The 22,676-nt window shown below is 44.7% G+C and overlaps 1 protein-coding gene and 1 long non-coding RNA gene across 7 annotated transcripts in view; one reads left to right on the forward strand and one right to left on the reverse strand.

Moving 5' to 3' along the window:
* ZNF182 (zinc finger protein 182) overlaps positions 1 to 22,676 on the forward strand; it is a 238,910-nt gene that overhangs the window by 20,141 nt on the left and 196,093 nt on the right. Inside the window, exons 4-6 of one of the 3 annotated variants that reach the window (XM_078065391.1) lie at positions 1,646 to 1,772; positions 2,076 to 2,171; positions 7,840 to 9,415. In XM_078065391.1, coding sequence (XP_077921517.1) covers positions 1,646 to 1,772; positions 2,076 to 2,171; positions 7,840 to 9,415 — 1,799 coding nt within the window. Of the gene's footprint in view, positions 1 to 1,645; positions 1,773 to 2,075; positions 2,172 to 7,839; positions 10,811 to 22,676 lie in introns of those variants that run through there. The other 2 variants (XM_036111852.2, XM_036111848.2) reach the window with 2 other exon arrangements.
* LOC118548094 (uncharacterized) overlaps positions 6,903 to 22,676 on the reverse strand; it is a 51,786-nt gene continuing 36,012 nt past the window's right edge. For all 4 annotated transcript variants that reach the window (XR_013444842.1, XR_013444841.1, XR_013444840.1 and 1 more), the window contains 6 exons: positions 18,622 to 18,864; positions 17,223 to 17,475; positions 16,472 to 16,849; positions 15,332 to 15,495; positions 14,893 to 14,970; positions 6,903 to 10,065 (listed from right to left, as the gene is read on the reverse strand). This is a non-coding gene — a long non-coding RNA (uncharacterized LOC118548094). The remainder of the gene's footprint in view (positions 10,066 to 14,892; positions 14,971 to 15,331; positions 15,496 to 16,471; positions 16,850 to 17,222; positions 17,476 to 18,621; positions 18,865 to 22,676) is intronic.

The following is a 22,676-nucleotide window of genomic DNA, read 5'->3' on the forward strand; positions in this document are numbered from 1 at the left end:
GGTTTTTTTTTAATGTTTTATTTATTTATTCATGAGAGTCAGAGAGAGAGAGGCAGAGGGAGAGGGAGAAGCAGGCTCCCCGCCTAGCAGGGAGCCCGATGCGGGACTCAATCCCAGGACCCTAGGATCATGACCTGAGCCAAAGGCAGATGCTTAACCATCTGAGCCACCCAGGCGCCCCGATTTGCAGGGGTTTTATATGTTCCAGATAAGATCCCTTTATCATTTTTGATTGTTGCAGATAATCTCCCCATTTAAAGCTTGCCTTTTTACTGTTCTACTTTTATTTTTTTGTTTTTATTTAAATTCCAGTTAGTTAAGATACAGTGTATTATTAGTTTCAGGCGCACAATAGAGTGAGTCAACACTTGGCATACAACACCCGCTGCCCATCACAAGTGCCCTCCTTAATCCCTGTCACCTGTTTCACTCATCCCCCCACCCCCTCCTCTCTGGTAACCAGCAGTTTGGTCTCTGTCGTCAAGAGTCTGTTTCTTGGCTTGCCTCTCTCTCTCTTGTTTTCCCCTTTCCTCATTCATTTTGTTTTTTAAATTCCACATATGAGTGAAATTATATGTTATTTATTTTTCTATTTTTCTTTGACTTATTCCACTTAGCATAATACTTTCTAGCTCCATCCACGTTGCAAATGGCAAGATTTCATTCTTTTTTATGGCTGAGTACTAGTCCATTGTAGTTATAGACCGCATCTTCGTTATCCATTCATCAGTCGATGGACATTTGGGCTCTTTCCATAATTTGGCTATTGTTGATAATGCTGCAGTAAACATCGGGGTGCATGTATCCCTTCAAATCAGTATCTTTGAATCCTTTGGGTAAATAGCTAGTAGTGCAGTTGCTGGATTATGGGGTAGCTCTATTTTACACTTTTTGAGGAACCTCCATACTGTTTCCCAGAGTGGCTGTACCAGTTTGCATTCCCACCGCCCTTTCTCCACATCCTTGCCAACACCTGTTGTTTCTTGTGTTGTTAATTTTAGCCATTCTGACAGGTGTGAGGTGGTCTCTCTCTCATTGTGGTTTTGATTTGTATTTCCCTGACTGTTGTACTTTTAATCTTGTAACATTTATAAATCTTTTCCTTCATGAGTAGCGCTTTCACATCTTGTTTTAGAATTCTTTCCCTACACCAAGACTATGAAAACATTTTCCTGTACTGTTTTCTAGGCACCTTATTGTGTTATCTTTCACATTAGATTTACAATTTCTCTGTAGCTCATTTTTGCGTATGGTGAGTTAGTGGCTAAATTCTGCCCCCTGTGGATATCCAGTAGTCCACCCACATTTATTTGAAAAGATCATCCTCTCCCCACTGCCTTGCAGTGTCAACTTTATCATAACTCAGGGGTCCATATGGCATTTGGATTCTCTTTTTAGTCCTACTGGACTATTTGTCTATCCTTGTGCAAATCCCACATTGTCTTACATATATTCTATACACTTATGGAATATTCCATGTAGTTGATGGAATAGTTTTTCTGCCATGGTTTGTGATTTTCCAACAAGGTAGGCATCCTGTATTAAGTCATCATCACGAACTGGGAACCCAATCAGCAGTTCCCTACATTTCATCCTCATCACCCAGTGGTCAGTATTTTAGAGTAAAAGGAATGTGCAATTACAGGGACTCGTGACATTCGAGGATGTGGTTGTGGATTTCACCCCAGAGGAGTGGCAGTACCTGAACCCTCCGCAGAAGACTCTGTACAGAGAAGTGATGCTGGAGACCTACAGCAGCCTGGTCTCTGTGGGTAAGAATGGCTTCCTCAGGTAATTTTGCTGCTTATGATTGTTGTGTCTGATAGAGGGCCTTTCCTTTCTCGGTTTGGAAAACTTGTAAGGTCTCTGAACTGCTTGAAAAGTTGGACGTTGAGTTCCAGGGATCGAAGTTTCCTGACAGGGTGTTTGTGAACTCAAAACCCAGGTGAAATGGTTCGACTTGACCATTGGACCACTGTGTCAAGTGATCGGTCTCTCATGCTGCCCCAGACCCCACTGCCCTCTTTCTCAGATGCTCTGAAGATCCAGGAGGTATCACTGTCATTTCTCCTCAGCAGGGCCACAGGTGACCAAACCAGACCTCATCCTCAAATTGGAGGTAGAAGAGCCATGCCCAGCAGAAACAAAAATCTCCTTTTGGAGCTTTCCAGGTGAGTGGCATTGACTCAGACGACAGGGACAGGAGGTGCCAGCTTGTCAGCCATGGGTGAGGACCTCTGTAAGGGCTTTCAGGAATGTCTGGAGAAAGCTTGTGACCCTTTGATCTTGTTGGACAGGGACATGAATACCTCAGACATAAGAGTGACACCCCTTGCCCCTGTCCCACACCCACCAGACCACTCCCCTTAAGTTGGTGCTCACCCAGAAGTTTCTGCGTAGCTCCTTTTCCCGGTGGATAAGTGTCTTGTAAGTGCCAGTCCCCGCTCACACCCTGCCACTTCTCCCATTCTCACTTCTCACCGCTTTATCTGAAGCCAGGCCCACCTGAGTCACAGGCGTAGGCACTACTGCTCTAAGTCCATGTTGGATTACCTGTTTCCATTCGGTTGAGATATTTCGATCAGATTTGCTCTCCTAAAACATCTTATCTTTGTTTAAAAATAGCTTTATTGAGATAGAATTCAGACCCTAAACTTCGCTCTTTTTGAAGTATACAAATTCAGTGATTTTTAGTATGTTCACCAAGTTATGAAACCATCACCATTATCTAATTCTACAACATTATCACCCCAGAAAGAAACCCGTACCCCTTACCAGTCAGTCTCTATTTCCTCCTTCCCCCATCCCCTGGCAGCCACTTTCTGCCTCTATGGTTTTGCCTATTCTGGAGATTTCATGTAAATGGAACCATACAAAATGTGGCCTTTCATGTCTGGTTTCTTGCACTTGGCATGATTTCAGGGTTCATTCATGGTGTGGCATGTATTAGGACTTCATTCCTTTTTCTGGTGGAATGATACTCTGCTGTCTGGATACACCACTTTTGTTCAGCCATTTATCTGCTGATGGGTATTTAGGTCGATCTCACTTTTTGGCCATTATAAAGCTGCTATGAACATTCATATAGAATGTTTTATGGAGGTGAAGGTTTTAATTCCTTTTGAGTATGGACATAGGAGTGGGATTGTTGGACCACATGTTTAACATTTTGTGGAACTGCCAAATGATGAATATCCCATTTTCAAAAATTTTTACCCAGCGTTTTAACATTCACAGAGGATTCTTTGCGTGAATCAATTTATAAGATGGTTGGAAAAAGGGGGACTTTTCTCCCATTCCTTCTCCATTTATAAGTTGGCACTCTTCTTTTGCCCCATCCCATTAATGAATTAATTTTAGCATCAGTATGGACTCAGATTGTTATTTTTCAGTGTGTTATAATGCATTAATGTCTTCTGTCATTATTCATTTTGATGTTCAAATTGTCCTCAATTTGTCCAGGAGGAGTCCCTTCGGGCTGGCTCCTCCGTCTCTTAACATGACCCCATCATTCTTTGAGCACTTTCTAGCACAAAAATATATTCCAGGTTCACACTGTACTTTCCCTGTTTCAGACCTAGAATCAGCAGCTTCTCCAAGGATTTTTGATTCCTTTTAATGGGGAATGGTACTGAGAAATCAGGATCTGGGTGCTGAGTGTTCTCATAGCTACTTGGATTCTTCTTATAACCTACAGATGATTCCCAGCTATCTTCCCCCCCCCCTTTTATTTTTTTTAAGTAACTGGTTAATTTGTCTTTTAGTTTCCCACGTTCTGGACTTTGCTAAGTACCCTATGGTATTTAACATATTCCTCTGTCCCTTATTTTTTTTCTTGTAAATTGGTGGTTAGATTTTGAAGTTTGATCAGATCCAGGGTTTTATTTTTTTCTTTTAGCAAGCTTACTTCCTAGCTGCTGTGACATCCTTCCATCAAGAGGCACGCAGTGCCTGGTTGTCTACTGTAGTTAGGAGTTCTCGGTGATTATTGCTTGTATGTATTCGTTAATGTTTGCAAAATGGTGATATTCTGTCGTGCCTTGTTGATTAGCTGGAATACTTCTATAAAGAGGATTGCCTCTCATCTGTTATTTGCTTATATGTTAGTTCCAGGAATTCCATTTCAGTTATGTGTGTTTTCCCATTTGTTTACCACTTTTAAAAATAATGAGTTGGTTTTGTAGCATCATTCAAAAGGTGACTAATATTTTTTTAATATTTTAATCAAACATTGCCTTATCCTCATTATGAATCAAACTGCCCTATCTCTGGTGAGCAGAAACCCCTTCAGATTGGCTCCTGAGTCTTTGGTAGCTTCTTTGCTTTCTGGTGTTACAGGATGTTCCAGGCTCATTTTATATAGTTCCCATCTCTGGCTTGGAATCAGCCATTTCTCCAAAGAACCCTGTTTTTTTGTTTTGTTTTTTTGTGGTAATAGTGTTTTGAGACCACAATTTGGATGTTAGGGAATTGTTTCTAGGCCTTTTAAAAATTGACAGAGCTAGGAACCACGTAAAAACGATTTTTTTTTTTTTAATTTTTATTTATTCATTTGCGAGAGAGACGGAGAGAGAACAAGCAGAGGGAGAGGCAGAGGGAGAGGGAGAAGCAGACTCCCCGCTGAGCAAGGAGCCCGATGCGGGACTCAATCCCAGGACCCTGGGACCATGACCTGAGCCGAAGGCAGACGCTTAACCATCTGAGCCACCCAGGCGCCCCGTAAAAACGATTTTTTAAAAGATTTTGAGAGAGAGCGCAAGCGTGCGCGCATGAACGGGGTGGGGGGGGGCGCAGAGGGACAAATAGACTCCCTGCTGAGCGGGGAAGCCTAATGCAGGGCTTGATGTGTGACCTGAGCCAAAGGCAGACGCTCAACTGACTGAGCCACCCAGGCGCCCTGTAAAAAAGATTTTTTTTTTTTAAGATTTTATTTATTTGACAGAGACACAGCGAGAGAGGGAACACAAGCAGGGGGAGTGGGAGAGGGAGAAGCAGGCTTCCCGCAGAGCAGGGAGCCCGATGTAGGGCTCCATCCCAGGACCCTGGGATCATGACCTGAGCTGAAGGCAGACGCTTAACAACTGAGCCACCCAGGCGCCCCCCCGTAAAAAAGATTTTTAAGGGCGCCTGGGTGGCTCAGTTGGTTAAGCGACTGCCTTTGGCTCAGGTCATGATCCTGGAGTCACAGGATCGAGTCTCGCATCGGGCTCCCTGCTCAGCAGGGAGTCTGCTTCTCCCTCTGACCCTCCCCCCTCTCATGTGCTCTCTCTCTCTCTCATTCTCTCTCTCAAATAAAATCTTTAAAAAAAAAAAAATTTTTTTTTTTTTTAGATTTATTTATTTATTTGAGAGAGCAAGAATGAGAGAGAGAGAGAGTACATGAGAGGGGGGAGGGTTAGAGGGAGAAGCAGGCTCCTCGCTGAGCAGGGAGCCCGATGTGGGACTCGATCCAGGGACTCCAGGATCATGACCTGAGCCAAAGGCAGTCGCTTAACCAACTGAGCCACCCAGGCGCCCCCCCAAAAAAAAAGATTTTCAAGAGAAAATATATCATGTATTCAAATTGATACTTCCCCTTCATTTAAAAAATTGGTATTTCCAAATCAAATTCTGGGCTTAAAGGTTTTTGTTAATCTTACATCTGATGGTAATATTGTTAGTATCATTCTGAGACTGCTGTCGATAGTGGTTTGAATCAATTGAGGTAATCATGTTGGTGCCATTGAGAATCAAGACTTTTTAGCAGTGGTTGTTTGGAAATACAGGTGAGGGTATATTATTATTATGGAATCCTTTTAAATTCAGTTTTGCTTTATGAATATATAAAACACTTACTTGGTTCCAAAGTCGAATCTAGAGAACAAGGTATATTTAAAGAAGTTCAGTTTCTTTCCCTTCTTTTCATTCTCTTCTTTCCTTCTGTAGGTAACCATTTATTAAAATTTAAAGGTATATTCTTCCCTTGTTTACATGATGAGTCTATATAAATAGGTATTCATATATTTCTTTCCTTAGAAAAATGGTAGCCTACTTCGTAGTTTTATTCACCTTTTTTCACTTAATGATCAAGAGCATGTTAAATACATTGAGTTCTTTCTTTCTGTAGTAGCGTAGTGGCTCTTAACCAGATTAGTTATTGTAGTAGTAGCATCAGTTGTTCTAGTAGACAGTTGAAAGTACTTCCTGGGGGCACCTGGGTGGCTCAGTCGTTAAGCGTCTGCCTTCGGCTCAGGTCATGATCCCAGGGTCCTGGGATCGAGCCCCGCATTGGGCTCCCTGCTCTGCGGGAAGCCTGCTTCTCCCTCTCCCACTCCCCCTGCTTGTGTTCCCTCTCTTACTATGTCTCTCTCTGTCAAATAAATAAAATCTTAAAAAAAAAAGTACTTCCTGTGTGCCATGCATGCCCCGTTAGAAGTCGTTTAATCCCTGTTAACATATTTAGGTGGGCACTATTATAATTCCTGTTTCCAGTGGGAAATAAAATACAAATAGATTAGGTAAGTTGCTGAGGTCACAGAGCAAGTGAATGGTTGAGCCAGGATTTGATCCTGGGCTAGAGAGCTTATGGCCCTAACTATGCTGCTTCTTACCACCTAACGACGTCCAGATTTAGTAGATGCTTGGTGGAGCTTGGGTGGTCCCAGCAGATGTATTTTGTAAAAACTTTTTCTGTGATTCTGATATTCATGCCTAAGAACTAGTTTTTTGCTAATGATATTAAGGATGTCGTAGGAACATGGTCCATTTTAAAATTCAGTATTACAATTGTAAATGTTATCACTATTAAATCTGAGTGGTAGTATGAGTAGTTTTTGTACTTTCATCTTTTCTGTACATTTTTTCACACAAAATTTTAGGAAAAGGTGAAAAGTAAACTACAAAGATGATTAAAATTTGGTATATATGCAAAAAGTATTTACCATATTTTATTGACTTCAAGATCCAATTGATTTTAATACATACCACTAAGAAAAATTGCCACCAATTAATTGATGACATGCCACTGATTATAAGTTACATCTGGATTCAGAAATGTGTTAAAATGTGAAATAATATGCATCTTGCAGTTGATGGAATATGGTATATTTAAGGCAAAGCTTTGCAACTTTAACTGTCTAAACGAGTGGTATAGATAACTACTTTACAAATTAACAAAAATTAAAGTTATACAGGAAGATCAGAATAAGCTTCTTTGAAAAGACTGAATTGCTTCTTGAAAGTTACCTAGATTTTGAATATGGCAAAATATGGGAGACAGGCTATGTGGGTGATAGAATATGAGGAAGGGTTTGGCATTAATACAGTCATAGTTTTTAGCGAAAATAGTGTAGACAGAAGGTGGTGTTGAAGAACTGTGAATGCAAGCTTGGATGAATCCAGATTGGGGAAAGATCTTTGAGTTTTTCTTTGTTTTTGTAAGGTTATTCTAGATCTTTCTCTGATTCACTAAGAATGTGGATTCAGGATTGTTGTAAAATTTGAGTCCACTAACCACACTGTTGCATTCCTACTTAGAAATAGTATAAGTCATGTACACTTAGGAGTTCATATGATAAATGAAGATAAAGGTTGATAAGGTCCCCAGAGTTGATGGAAATCAGAGATGATGTAAAAGTAGAGGTAAGACAGACTGAGATGTCAGGGTAAGATTGTTCTTGGTAACAAAAAGCCTAGCAGGTGGGAGTTTAGTAAAAGAACAGGATTTGATGGTCAAGATCCTCTCTAGGAGCTCAGATAAAATGAGATAATAGTATCAGCTTTCATATGGTAGGGAATTTTTAAAGAAGGTTCATTATATAATGTTAAGTTACAAAAATGGTTTATTGTACTTCCTTCTAGAAGCAGCCTGTCAAATTGATGAACGGATTGAGAGACAGCACCAGGATGACCAAGACAGATATCTGTTGATGCAAGCTGGATTCCCTGACAAGAAAACAATTCTCACCAAGACTGGCCATGACTATAATGAATTTGGAAATGCACTTCCTCTGAATACAAACCTTGTTGCTTCAATACAAAGGTCCCATAAACATGAGCCATTTGGAAATATGGTAGATAGTTTAGACTTATTTACCAGAAGCTCTGTAGGAAAGAAACATGATAATGGATGTGCAAAATTATTCTTCCATACGGAGTATGAGAAAACAACTCCTGGAGTAAAGCCCCACGGATATAAAGAGTGCGGGAAGGCCCTCAGGCGGAAGAAAGGGCTTAGTCTACAAGAGAGAATTAAAAATGGAGAGAAACCCTTCGAATGCACCGCGTGTAGGAAAACCTTCAGCAAGAAGTCACACCTCATTGTACATTGGAGAACTCATACGGGAGAGAAACCCTTTGGATGTACTGAATGTGGAAAAGCCTTTAGCCAAAAATCTCAGCTCATTATACACTTGAGAAGTCATACAGGAGAGCGACCCTTTGAGTGTCCAGAATGTGGAAAAGCCTTCAGAGAAAAGTCAACCGTCATCATACATTACAGGACTCATACAGGAGAGAAACCTTATGAATGTAATGAATGTGGAAAAGCCTTCACTCAGAAGTCAAACCTCATTGTCCATCAGAAAACCCACACGGGTGAGAAAACTTACGAATGCACTAAATGTGGGGAATCTTTCATACAGAAGCTTGATCTAATTATACATCATAGTACTCATACAGGAAAGAAACCCCATGAATGTAATGAGTGTAAGAAAACTTTCAGTGATAAGTCAACTCTCATTATACATCAAAGAACTCATACAGGGGAGAAACCTCATAAATGTACTGAATGCGGGAAGTCTTTCAATGAGAAGTCAACCCTCATCGTGCATCAGCGAACTCATACAGGAGAGAAACCCTATGAATGTGATGTGTGTGGGAAAACCTTCACCCAAAAATCAAACCTCGGCGTACATCAGCGAACTCATTCAGGAGAGAAACCTTTTGAATGTAATGAATGTGAGAAAGCATTCTCTCAGAAATCCTATCTCATGCTCCACCAGAGGGGTCATACAGGAGAGAAGCCCTATGAATGCAGTGAATGTGAAAAAGCATTTTCCCAGAAATCATACCTCATTATACATCAAAGAACTCATACGGAAGAAAAACCCTATAAATGTAACGAATGTGGCAAAGCCTTCAGAGAAAAGTCCAAGCTCATTATACATCAGAGAATTCACACAGGAGAGAAACCCTATGAATGTCCCGTATGTTGGAAAGCTTTTAGCCAAAAGTCCCAGCTCATAATACATCAGCGAACACACACAGGAGAGAAACCCTACGCGTGCTCTGAGTGTGGCAAAGCCTTCAGAGAAAAATCCACATTCACTGTACACCAGAGAACTCATACTGGAGAGAAACCCTATAAGTGTGCAGAGTGTGGGAAGGCCTTTACCCAAAAATCAAACCTGATTGTACATCAGAGAACACACACGGGAAAGAAGGCCCACGGGAAGGGCCACAGCCGGAAGTCAAAGCTCATTGCACATTAGAGAGTAGATCAAGGGTGCCTGTCAACGTTCACGGAGGGAAAGTTTTGTCCATTTAATTAACATTTTAAAAGTATGTTCTGATTTCTGGTTTAAATATGGGGAGTAAAAGTCAGTCTCTCTTCTTTTCATCTCAGTCCTCACCCAAACACTACAAGAAGCAAAAGCGGAAGTGTAATCTCTGTATCTGACACGAGGAAATAGCGGAAGCCCTGATGAGCGCGCTGCTGGAGGCAGAGGGGATCGAGCGCCAGGGCAGGAGATTTCGAAGCAAATGCTCAAGGCTGCACACGTGGGGCCACACTGGCGAGGACTCTTAGTTGAGGTTCAGGATATCCCCCGAGTGCAAGGCCAACTACATCCACCACAGTAACAGAGGGCATTGGCAGGTGGGAGGTAGGATGTCTCCCAGACCCATTTGGGGTCTGAGGAGAGACTGGCAGAGGCCTCCACAAGGAATCGCTCAGACAAGCCGTATTTGTAGAAAGTAGTCTGCACTCATGAGAGGAGCACTCGATGGGCTGGGGCAAGAGAAGGGGGTGTTCCTTGTGAAGAACCCAACAGCTGCCCCGGTTTACGGACTCTGGAGAAGTCAAATCTAAAAGAAATACCAAACAGGGAAAAAAACCAGTTGTAAGAAAAACTCTTATCTGCCTAGAATGTGGCCCCCTTTTCTTACCCCACGTGAACCTCCAGGAAACAGCAAGTCCAGGGAAAAACTTATTCAAATAAAAATGATTCCAAAGTAATGAAAACCACAAAGGCAATAGCTTTTGGACCCGCAGTTCCACTTCTAGGAATGTATATACTCATGCATGTACAAAATGACGAACACACAGAGATATTCACTGGTGCACTGTTTGTAAAAAAAAAAAAACAAAAGGTTGGAAGCTGTCCAGATGATGGGTCTGGATCCTGAAATCCTGGTATGTTCATACAGCAAACCTGCTAGGTAGACAAAACGAATATATATATATATATACACACACATATATATATATATATAAAGAGAACTTGGACATCGTGTGTGTAGTGATGTGGGACAATCTCCAACATACATTATTAGGTGCAAAAAGCAAGGTGCAGGATAGTGAATATAATATGCTACCGTTCGCATATAAAAAGAACAAATTGCAAGTACATAATTGAGCATATATGCATAAACTATCTCTGGGAAGATACACGAGCAGCCGAGAACCCTGATCACCTCTGGGAAAGGGCAGGGGGAGTGGGTGGCTGGGGGCGTGGCATTGGGAGACAACCGTATGTCCTTCCGTAACTTTTCGAAAACTGTGCTCTGTGGCTGTACTACCTTTTCAGCAAATAAAACGTTTTAAAATGAATGTTCTGTTCCACTGCTGTGATAATGAGGTTAGATTCTAGACGCAGGATTTCCTAACATTTAAGACACAGATGTTCAATGTGGAATTTAATGTTTTGAGTGAATAATAAATAATCTGTCAGAACAATGGATATCCAGCCGGTTCCAAAGGCACACAGGCCTTGCTTTCCTGAGGGTGCCAAATAAGGTGATTCTTAGGTCACCTGGGACCACATCACATAAACCTGAAATAGTTGAGACTGGAATACATTTCTTAATTTAGTGTGCACTGTGACCTCTGAAAATATCCTGTAATAAAGCCCACTGTTGTCTCTCCATATTTTAACGAAATGATTTATATTACTTCGTTCTGTGTTTGTGGGTATGCGTATTTTTATTGTAAGGGATAAAAGCGTGAATACGCAGGCAAATTGGGCAGCTTGCCCCCTAGGTCACACTACTGCTGGTGACCTATCGAGAGCCATGGTCCGAATGGACACAGCCAAAGACCAGGTAGCAGCACGTCTGCCCCAGAGTAAGAGGTCCCACTATGTGACCATATTTGTGGCCCTCGTGATTCTGTGGCTTTTCCCTGGGACTAGATCTCTGGTGGAACTGGGGAACCCAAGCTGTGTAAAACCGGGGCAGGTTCAGTGTTTGGATTTAACAAAACAGGTGAAGTGAGTCAGACCTCTGAGACCCTTCCTGTCTCCTGCCGGGCCTTGTTTTTCCCCTAAATTATCCTACAAGAAAATGAGGAGTGGGCTAACTTTTTATGAGCTCTGTAAGTCAGGTCACACTGAGTGCCTTTCCAGGGAGAAGGAAGCTTGGGGAAGAAATGTCGGGCTAAAGGACTTGCTTCTGGTGCAGCCTGAGAGGATGTCCAAAGGCACCAGAAATGAAGCATTTCCTCTTCCTGCCGATAAAGAGTATCCCTGGGGGTTTCGGGACCGTCAGAGGTCAGCCTGAAGGGTGGTGTGGACAGCAGTCAGATCTTGCCATTTCAGGTTGATTGTGGACACCGGCTTCCTGGGACACAGATGGCAGTCTGATGGGCCATGTGTGTGAGTGGGAGTGAGTGAGGCATGGACCACGGCGGGGAAAGGGTGGGGGTTGAACAGCAGGATGTGGATGAATGGACCGGAATCGGGAAAATAGATGAGGGTAATGAAGGGCCGAGTGGGGGGAGATGAGGGGGGGCAGAATGAGGGCGAACAGGGAAGAGTAGGGAAAAAGGGTAAATAGCCAGTAGGGTGAGTTGCTGGAGAAGAAAGTAGAAGTCAATTTGAGTAATGCTGTGGAAAGTGGGAGCGAGTAGTTGGGAGTGAATGGGCAGAGAGTGGATGTTGGAAATGTGGACGGAGCAGAGTAAGTTGGGATGTGAAGCATAGTGGGAATGATGGTGAATGGGGCAGACAGTAAAGAACAGACAAGTGGCAAAATGTGGCAGAGCACTAGCAAGTATGAAGAGGAAGAGTATGGGTCGACGTGGGACAGACCGCTGGATCTGGGGAGTGAAGGGTGCTCTGTGGAGTTGGGCTGGAGGGTCTTGGGTTTCAGGGATGAAGGATCTCATGGTATTGGCAGTGAGGGTTTGGTGAGGACTGAGTGGAGGAGGCAGGAGGTGGTCACAGGTTTCTGCATAAAGAGGAGCTGCCCCGAGGACCCCATGGTGACGAGAGGTATATGGGATGGGGAGAGCCCGTGCTTGGGACACCGTGCTCAACAAATGTCCCGTCCCTTCCCTGTCCCACGTCCTTATTTGTATACACTGGGAGAGGGAGAGGCCCCACCACAAGTGTAACCCTGATACCACCCCCAAATCAGCTCTGCTGTGCCCGTAGGCCAGCCCTGAGTCCTGTCCCCCATTATTTATGCCAGTTGTCGTCTTGCTTTAGCTAAAACCTCTAAAATGATATACATAATGATGGCTCTTCAACCTGTTTCCCAGGACCCTCGAGACTACCCTCGGATCCCTAAGATCAGCCCTGTGACCCTTGATTGGCCCTATGACCACCCAGATCAGCACTGGACCCCCAGTATTGTAACCAGTTACTTCCTATTGTCTTCCTTAGGAAAAATCTCCAAACTGAATTAGGATCCCTTCTCACCTCCTCCTTTGGGAATGGTTACTATGAGAAATTCCCTTGATTGAATGATGGACTCCAGTATGCTACCAGGCAAGCCATCCCAGAGGTCTCAGAATAGGAAGGCTCACAGACCAAAATAAAAATGCTCCAGTCATGTGGCTTATTGTCACTTAAAAAACACAAGATCCATATATTTAAAAACCCACCAAGAAGCAAACGGAAAGAGATGGGTAAGTTAACATTTAGAATAGGGGGCAAACAGGGTGAAGGACCACATTTCCTGACTCCTTTGTTACGTAATGTTCATACACCCTTATCTCTGTTCTCACTCTGTGTCTCTTGCATCAGCCTCCCTGACGATGAGGACCAGAGTTGAAGTCTAAACAAGGGGCCGATCAGGCTGAGGATGCCCAGGGCCAAGGACATCCCCTTGCTTGCCTCCACTGTAGCTCACCAGTTAGCTTCCTGCACCGTCCTGGGTTTTATCAGCGGAACCATCCCGAGTGTTACCAACTGGTGGTGAATTTAAGTAAAATGTAGCTGTTGGTTTGGGTGGTAGGATACCTTATGACCTAGTCTTTGCATTCCTTTCTATCTTTAAGTACCACTCTTGTCTGTTCCATCATATATTCCATTTATTCTCTTTATCTTGAGCGTATCCCATCACCTACTAACTTACCTGCTAACTACATTTAACACATCTTACGGATTCTGCCGGTGCCTTCAAAGCACTTTGCTTACTCATTATTTATACTTCACGCCTTATGAATTTTGATACATCTCAAGCTCCTAGCTTATTATCTGTGCTTAACACTTAGGAGTTTCCTCCATCACATTTGTTTTCCTGTCCTCTAGAGGACAGGCAATAAGAGAAAAATCAAAGGGAGTTCTTTGAAAAGGTTAATAAATGTGAGAAACCCCAGACTGATCAAGAAAAAGGGAAACCACAAATTTTCAAATTCGGAGTGATATAGTGGACTTCACTAAAGATTTTATAAACATTAAACAAATTAGGGAATTATGAAAAAAAACCTTATGCCAATAAAATCGACAATTTAGCCAATGTAATTAACGAGAAGGGGATCTCATACGATTCAACACCCATTCATAACATAAATTCTTAGCAAACTAGGAAGAGGAGAGAACTTCCTTAGTCTGATAAAGGGTGTATTAAAAAAGAAAAAATGGTGACAGTAAAAACTTTCCTCCTGAGACTGGGAAGGAGAACTAGCATGCCTGCTGTACTGGAGGACTTAGTGATCCACAGAGAGAGAGAAAACAATGACTGGAAAGGAATAAAGCGCCCAATTTTTACAGATGACATTACACAGAAAAATCCAAAAGCATCTGTAAATGAATTGTTAGACTTAAGTGAATTTTGCAAGGCTGCTAAATATAAGCTAGAACACAAATTGTTTTTCTTTCTGACAACAACTAGAAGACAAACACCATAGCTTCAATTTGGGGGGGGGGTTGCAGAGAAGAACAAATAATGGATAGGGCCAGGGAATGGAGATCCCTGAAAGGAGGAGTTTACATGTGGGTGGGGTGGAATCTGGGAGACACAGAAAACAGCTTAAAGCTTCTCACGAGGAGAGAAGAAAGCAGAAGAAACAAAGGTCACAAAGTTAAGGACGGATCTATAAATGTCTGAATGCATAAGAAAAGGGACTGATGACAACTGGAGGGTTGGAAAATGAAAAGGCCAGGGAAAGGGAGAATGACTCAGAAGGGCTTGTTCGAGCTGAGAGGCAGGGATGAGATCTTGAGGAAAAGGAAGGCAGGCATGGTTCTTTCTCAAACCTAAGCAAAGAATATTGTGGGGGGGGGGGGCGCACGCACAGGAATGTGGAAAGGTCATTTAATCTGAGGAGCTCACACCCATGTCCTATAATCACCAGAGGCCTACCGCTTCTCCTTTAAGGAAGACCAAAGATATGTCGATCGCATGTCAAGTCTCTCACCAGATAAAACCTTCCATCCACCATCCCCAATCTTCCTAGTTCTCACTCACCTATGCAACGTTAGATTTTTCTGCCATCGAAGACTCTCTCAAACGTGAAGATCAGGTCTGGTTTGGTAACTTGATCAACTGTAAGAGGACACGATTCAGGATTTAAGGCACCTGCTTGGGCTTGGGGGGGGGGGTCTCTGAAGACTGAGAAAGGGGTAGCTTCATGGACTACATAACAAAGCTGCCCAAATTATATCTTGCAAAGTCCGGCCACTTCCCTTGGGAAGTGAGAGACTATCTCCAGGGTCCAAAAGGGATAAGGAATCTGTCCTGAACATTTTCAGCACTCTACAGGCAAGGAGCTCCTATACGTCTTTTCATCACCCAGGGATGATTTTGGTTTGCCAGCCGGCCCCTGTACATGGAAGGCAAGGAGAGATCAAAGAAAGAGGCAGACTGTTCCAGATTGGTACGTGGCAAGTTTAATAAGGGAACTTACTTATGAGGCTTGTCTCCGGTGGCTACAAGATGAGTAGATCTTCACACCTGCTGGCCAGCATCTTAAAAGTATACAGAGGCCTTAAGTAGGTTCAGTCACATACCCCAGCCAGACGGTCTCAACACATTACTCTCTGAAGTCTGCATCCCGGAAAGTGGCTCCCACTGTGAGAAGGGTGGACAGAGTATACATTGCAAGGACAGGAGAGGGCGTGCGGAGCCTCTCATTGCCTGGGTCCAGCTCACGGATGAACTGGAAGTCACGCCCTCTCGCTGACCTCCTCCAACACCCCAGCCCTTGGGATTGCTTCTTACAAGCTTACACGTGCCCCTCTTCTGCAGTGGGCCCTGATCAGCCAGCAAGAGGTATTGATAGCACGGAAGCGGCCCCTCCGGAGGCTAGCTGGCTGCACTGGGAGGCGGACCCCCACAGCAACAGTACAGGCACATGCGAGAGAGAACGCAGATTCAGAAGATAATTCCCAAAGCGAGCAACAGTTTTTTCCACCAAGAACCCCATGACCCAAACCACTGATTTATTAATGCCTATGGGCTGGGGATTGGATCACTCAAGACGTTCACTTGGGGCCTCATGTGATTTAATAAGGACGATACATTAGCCGACTCAACAGGTATGAACACACAACACTGGATAATGGCACAGGTGCCTCCCTGCAAGGCAGTAATAATGTCCCAGGCCATCCTATTTTGGAGGACAATTTTGCTCATCAGAGACATTTCAGTGTTCAATACAAGGAAGGGTCTGCTGGCTATCATTTTGTTGGGTGAATTAGGTTTCTGCGTGTGCGATAACACCCTCCAGGCCAATGGAGGGGACAAAGATGGCGGCCAGATGATCATACCAGTGGAAAAGAAAATGTGCCCAGCTGGCCTCAAGGAAAGGGAGACTGGAAGCCTTAGGAACCTGACCAGGTTGTGCATGCCATGTATTTGGCTGGTGGGGGCAGTACCGTCAGACGTGAAATGGACTAGGGACAGGACCTCCTCCTCCCCTCTTTCAATGGGGCATGTTCCATTCCAGGCGGAGTGCATGTCAACAAGTCCAGCTTGCAGCAGGACGATGGCATCCCAGTGGAGGAGAGAGTAGCTCCCCCTCACCAGGGGGTGTGAGGTCACTCACCCATCCTGGTGAAACGCCCCATTGCAAATTCCAGCAGATGATGTCTTCCCCAGGTGTGTTCTCAGCAGCACAGCATGTTGATCCATGGTGACTGTTAGGGCGGTGGCCATCTCCTGTGACCTCCGTACCTTCCTAGTGTTGGGTGTCTCAGCAGTGGCTCCTGGCCTGGCATAGGGGGCACCAGGCCCTACTGGTTGATCATTCAAATGTATTAAAGGCTGCAACAGGGACGCCTGGGTGGCTCAGTCAGTTGGGCATCTGCCTCCGGCTCAGGTCATGATCCTGGGGTCCTGGGATCAGGTTCCACACCGGGCTCCTCTGCCTGCCACTCTCCCTGCTTGTGCTCTCTCTTTCTCTCTCACTCTCTGACAAATAAATCTTAAAAAAAAAAAAAAAAAAAAGGCTACAACACCGGGCCGAGGTGGGTTTACCTGTTAGTAATTTAATCTGCTGCTTTAATATTCCATTCTTCCTTTCTACCAACCCTGCTGCTTTGTTCAATGCCATGTTCTTTTGCCCAGTCTTGCACATCATGACCTTTGAACTGTGACCCCCAATCACTGTCTAGTCAGTGAGGGTATCTGTATATGGTACGCAGCTTCTCTAATCTAACGGTGGCAGCCTGGTTTGCACAGTGATTGGGGCAAGCTTAGGTCAGGCCAGATGCACTGTCCATACAAACCGAGGCATATCTAGAACCCTGACTCAAGAGGGAGGCGGGGGGAGCATCATCGGTTTGCCGATCTCTCACCAGTTGGGAACTCCCGTGGATGTTCCGACTCTAGCAGCAGCTGTCGTGGGCACGGTTTAGAACACGCAGGACGTGCTGTCACTGCATTAACCAAGTCACTGCATCTCAGGGGCAATGTACCATCCCACACAGGTGCTATGGGGGCCAGTCGTCTGTTGCACCTAATCTGTTCTATCTACTGAAGGACCTGTTGCCAGGGCTTGTACCCACGCTGGGGCAGCAGCTGCCTGCCAGGGGGTCAGTGCCTTACGCCCTAGGACGTAGAAGACAGGGAAGACTGCCTCAGGTTCTCGAACGTGCACCCAAATGCTTTTCCACCTATCCTGACCCCAAGAGGGCTTATTCATGATCATCCACCACTCAGCTTCCCACTGTCCAAGCCACGGGGTCAATCCCTTTAGAACCGCCCAACTGTCAGTGCAAAGGGTTAGCAGCTGGGGCTCAGGAGTGATCACCAGCCAAACCGCTCTGAGTTCAGCTTTATGGCTCCTGTGGCTTGTTCCTGTTTCTAGGCACCAACAGGAATTGCCCCCGCTCCCACTCCACGGGCTGCAAGTGGCCACAGGAATGGGGCGGGGGCATTTGGAGGATCTACATACTCCAAAGGACCTAGTAGCCCCCGTACTTCTAGAGACAATGGGCTGGCAGACAGGGTGCGCTTCTGTTGCCAATAGGCCTGGGACTTCTTCAAAGTGGGGGTTTGAACCATGGCAGAGGTGGGTAGATGGAACGTACTCTCAACCCGCCCTTTGGTAAGGAGGGAAGTTCTTGCCATGATGTGTTGTTCCTTCATGAGGGGCTCGACCTGAAGGAGCGCTGTGTACCATTAGAAGCTGTCTATGGGGGTATCCTGGGCTTCTGCCCCCTTCCAGGGCTGGGACCCCAATTCCTAGGGGTAGTCTCTCCTCCTGTTGTCTCTGCCATGGTGCCCAACCCATGACTTCTGGAGTCACGTCTAGCTCAAATGGCAGCCTTACAGGCTTGGGAGATGCCCAGAGTTTTCATCTGCTTCATTAATAGTTTTTGCCTTCTCAAAGGGGGCCTGCTGTTCTGATCCCCAAGCCCACGCGTGCCCTTTCTTTGCGAGGCGGTATAAAGGATGAAGGCACCGTGCCACGTGGAGAGTAAAAGTCCTCCTAAACCGCCAAATTCCTACAAAGGCCTGCATTTCTTTCACGTTCTTAGCGGTTGGGTAGGTACTTGATCAGTCACAGCTTCTGAGACAACGCACATGTTACCCCAACAACTTCCCCAAACTACAGTGATGCCTGGGCTTTGAATTTTCCGTGGGTTCACTGCCCATCCTCTCCCTCACAGACGCTCCAGCAAAGCCTTCAGAGTGTCCCGCAGCAGAAGCAAATCTTCACATGTTAACATCAGTGCAATGGGCCCCTCTTACCAATGTGGGGAAGGAGAACGGGGACAGGTCTCGGGCTCCCGTCCCATGGTGCACTGTGGGGCTGTGCAGGTAGCCCCGGGGAAGCATCTGGAAGATCCACTGTTGCCCCTCCCACATGAAGGCACATTCATCATCGTTCTCAGAAACCCGTGCCTGTCAGAGCCTCTTCCACGAATCCCCTTGAAGATGATGCACTTTTGTAGGAACACTTTTGCCAAAGCATTACAGTAAAAGGATAACCATCTATAAATGACCAAAGACTTAAAAATAGTCATAAAGATCTGATGAGAGTTCATGATAATGCAATGAACAAGGAAATTTTTTTTCCTTGGAGAGAACAACTCTAATGTATCTTTTATTTATATAAAAAGGGGCATATTAAGCAAAAGACATACCAAGGAAAGTGCTGCTATGGCTCAGGAGACAAGGAAGGGAGTGATAGGCCTCTTAAGGCCCTGCTGGGAGAGGAGGAGTCTGTGGAAAGTGGTGAGAAGATCTGGAGGAAATCTGGTTATTTCTGTGACATCCTTAAAAAAATAACAACTAGAGGGGCACCTGGGTGGTTCAGTCGGTTAAGCGTCTGCCTTCAGCTCAGGTCATGATCCCAGGGTCCTGGGATCCAGCCCCGCATCGGGCTCCCTGCTCAGCGGGGAGCCTGCTTCTCCCTCTGCCCTTGCTGCTCCCCCTGCTTGTGCTTGCTCGCTCTCTCTGGCAAATAAATAAATAAAATCTTAAAAAAAATAACAACTAGACTTATGATTGATAACATTATACCAGGAAATATCGGAGTTTTAGAAATTTCATACAATTTCTGGGACACTTACATTTATATAAATATAACATATATTTGGGATGCCTGGGTGGCTCAGTCGGTTGGGCATCTGCCTTCGGCTCAGGTCATGATCCCGGGGTCCTGGGATCGAGCCCCGCATCGGGCTCCCTGCTCAGCGGGGAGTCTGCCTCTCCCTCTGCCTTTGCCCCTCCCCCTGCTTGTGCTCTCTGACAAATAAATAAAAATCTTAAATAAATAAACATATTTATATGAATATAACCTAATGAAAGTTTAGCATCACTTCTTATCTGACAATGCTTCCCATGTAATTTAACATATCAAATAAGCCTAATTAGTTTAATATCTTTCTTTTATAAGGAGAGAGAACACATCTTTTGAGATGTTCCAGGGAACATCTAGAAAATCCCGAAGTTAGTTTGAGGTCAAAAAGACTTCGGAATTTGGGGCGCCTGGGTGGCTCAGTCGGTTAAGCATCCAACTCTTGGTTTCAGCTCAGGTCGTAATCTTGGGGTCGTGGGATCGAGCCCCACATCAGGCTCTGTGCTCAGCAGGCAGAGTCTGATCAAGATAATCTCCCTCTCCGATCTATCCATTGATGAAAAAAAAAAAAAAAGATAATCTCCCTCTCCCCCCTCCCAACTCTCTAAAATAAAATCTCTAAAAAACAAGACTTCAGAATTTGTTTTTATGACATTTGTCTAAAATATCAAAGGAATTTAAAACACTTCATTAAACAGAATCATAGATCACTGTGAAACAATACTTAGTTATCCATTTAATCAGTGACAAAGACTTCAAAGGCAAATATAGAAAGTTACATAGTTATAAAAAAACTTAGCTCTTTCAATAGAGAGGACTGTTAAGTAATCACAGATATGCTAAAGACAACACTGCGCACAGGAAATTACTTTGATAAAACACAGAATCTTTGTTTTCTAGGCAGGTTACTTAAAAGGTAAAGAAAAACTTCTCAACTTCCTGAAGAACAGACCAATAGTACAAGAAAACTTTGTCCTTCTGGCAGATGAAACAAAATTAAGTTATAGCTTTACATAAGTCCACTATTAATATTAAAACTTATTTAAGCCAATTAAATCAAGCTCTTTTACAAACTGATTTTAGCAATATCCTTCAGACGTAGGAAATCCTCTATTCATAGTCCAATATCCACAGACAAACATAAACATAGAGGCACAGAGCCTCCAGAGCTTTCATTCCAAAACTTTAGTCACGAATCAGGTACAACAACGCAAAACTCACTAGTTTATAGCCAACAGTTGAATCCAAATTGTATCTCTGGAAGATGGAACAAGTTAGGGTTACCAGCTTACATGGCTAAAGCCTTTCACTAACATTTGTGGAGAAGATTTGAAGACTTGTATTTGCCTTTGACAAGTAATCTTACGGAAGCTGTGGGCTAGATTTTGGGCAAGGGAGCTTCTATAGTAGTATTTTAAAAAACCTCTTTCCCTTTTTCTCTCTTCAGTCTCAGGCAATCATGGACAGTGTTTTCGTTATTTCCTGGGGTGTTTCCTTTTCAAAGACACAATAAGATTTACAATTTCAAGGGACAGAGAAAAAATCCAAGTTTTCTCCTAAGAGTTTTGGGGCATATTTCTCTATTATCAGAAGTCTAGGACAATTACTACTTAAAATTTTCCTTTGTATCAGGGGTCATATGGCATGGGGGCACTTCGTCTATTCCACTATCAATTACCACAACACCCTCCTCTTCACTCGCCTCACTTTCCCAGGGATTCCACCTCTCAGCATCCTTATCAGATTTTGCCACTAATGCTCAGACCCTTGGGGTGCCTGGGTGGCTCAGTCGGTTAGGTGTCTGCCTTTGGCTCAGGTCATGATCCCAGGGTCCTGGGATCGAGCTCCATGTTGGGCTCCCTGCTCAGCCCGGGTCTGCTTCTCCCTCTCCCTCTGTGCTCTCTCTCTCTCAAGTAAATGAATGAAATGTTTTTTTAAAAAAAATGCTCAGACCTTAATCTGCAGCAGCTTGCACCCTCATAGCTTCGCAAAATGGCACGCTAAGGTCTCCAACTTATTATCCTGTTCCCCCACCTGGTGTGCCAGCCCCGAAGCTAGCAAAGTAGTAGACAACTGCATGTTCTTCTCTAATCTCTGCGCTCCTCCCAACTTTCTAACTCGCGCTTCAGCCTCTAGTTGGGCAGATGAACCGTTTCAAGCAGTGCCCAGCCCACTGTGGCTGCCATTTGTTTTCCTTCTCCGCTGCGGTACACTCTGCGTGGTTCCTCAGGCAATCACATCAAACCGGCCAGTGTTATGGGGCATCTCCACACTCACATGGCAGTGCACAAGCATCTAACATCTGGACCACCCCCCCCAGAGAGGGTGATGGCCAACTCAGGATTTCTCCTGTGGATGCTTCTTCCCCAAGGCCCATTTTGTTGGAGAAAGTCATCAAGAGGAAGTGTCTGACAGTTAACATGTGAGCCGGTCAATCAGAGGCTCCTTACTCCCCAGCCCTGTCCTTGAAGCGTGGGTTCCACTTGCCTTTCCTGCTCCCAGAGGCTGCTCCAAGGACAGAGCCTTGAGATAGTGATGTGGTGTTGAGAACACCAGCAAGTATACTTGAATGAACCCGAACCCAGTCAAACCCTCTACGTAAATGTTTAAGATTTGCTGGACAGGTGCCGGGATCTACTCATCTTGCTTCTCCCCAAGACAAATCCTGTACGTAAGTTTCCTTTGCTTATTAAACCAGCTACATACAAGCTGGTGTGGCCTGACTCTTTGTTCTCTCCCTGCCCTCTGAGTACCAGAGGCCAGTTTCAGATTATACCCTGAGAGCTCCTGAGAGGGTTGCAAGCTGGTGCATTTGTTTGGACTTTGGGACGGCTCACCAGTTGTTGCTTCACAAATTGGCCCCCATACATGGAGAGCAAGGGGAGACCAAAGAAAGAGGCAACCCATTCCAGATTGGCAAATGGCAGCTCTAATAAGCAAGGGAACTTCCGAGGCTTGTTGTGGGTGGCCGTGAGATGAGTAGATCTCTGTGTCTGCCTGCCAGAACCTTAAAACTTTCTATAGAGGCCTTAACAGGGTTTAGTCACGTATACAATCCAAGTAGTGTCAACAACACATCACTCTCTTGAGGCTGCACCCTTGAAAACGGCTCCCACCGCGGGAATGGCAGGCATTCCAAGGACAGGAGAGGGGGTGAGGGGCCTCTCATTGCTGGGCTCCAGCTCACAGGTCACCTGGTGGTCACATCTTCTTGATGACCTTC

The sequence above is a fragment of the Halichoerus grypus genome, chromosome X, assembly GCF_964656455.1.
Source record: "Halichoerus grypus chromosome X, mHalGry1.hap1.1, whole genome shotgun sequence".
Taxonomy (NCBI): domain Eukaryota; kingdom Metazoa; phylum Chordata; class Mammalia; order Carnivora; family Phocidae; genus Halichoerus; species Halichoerus grypus.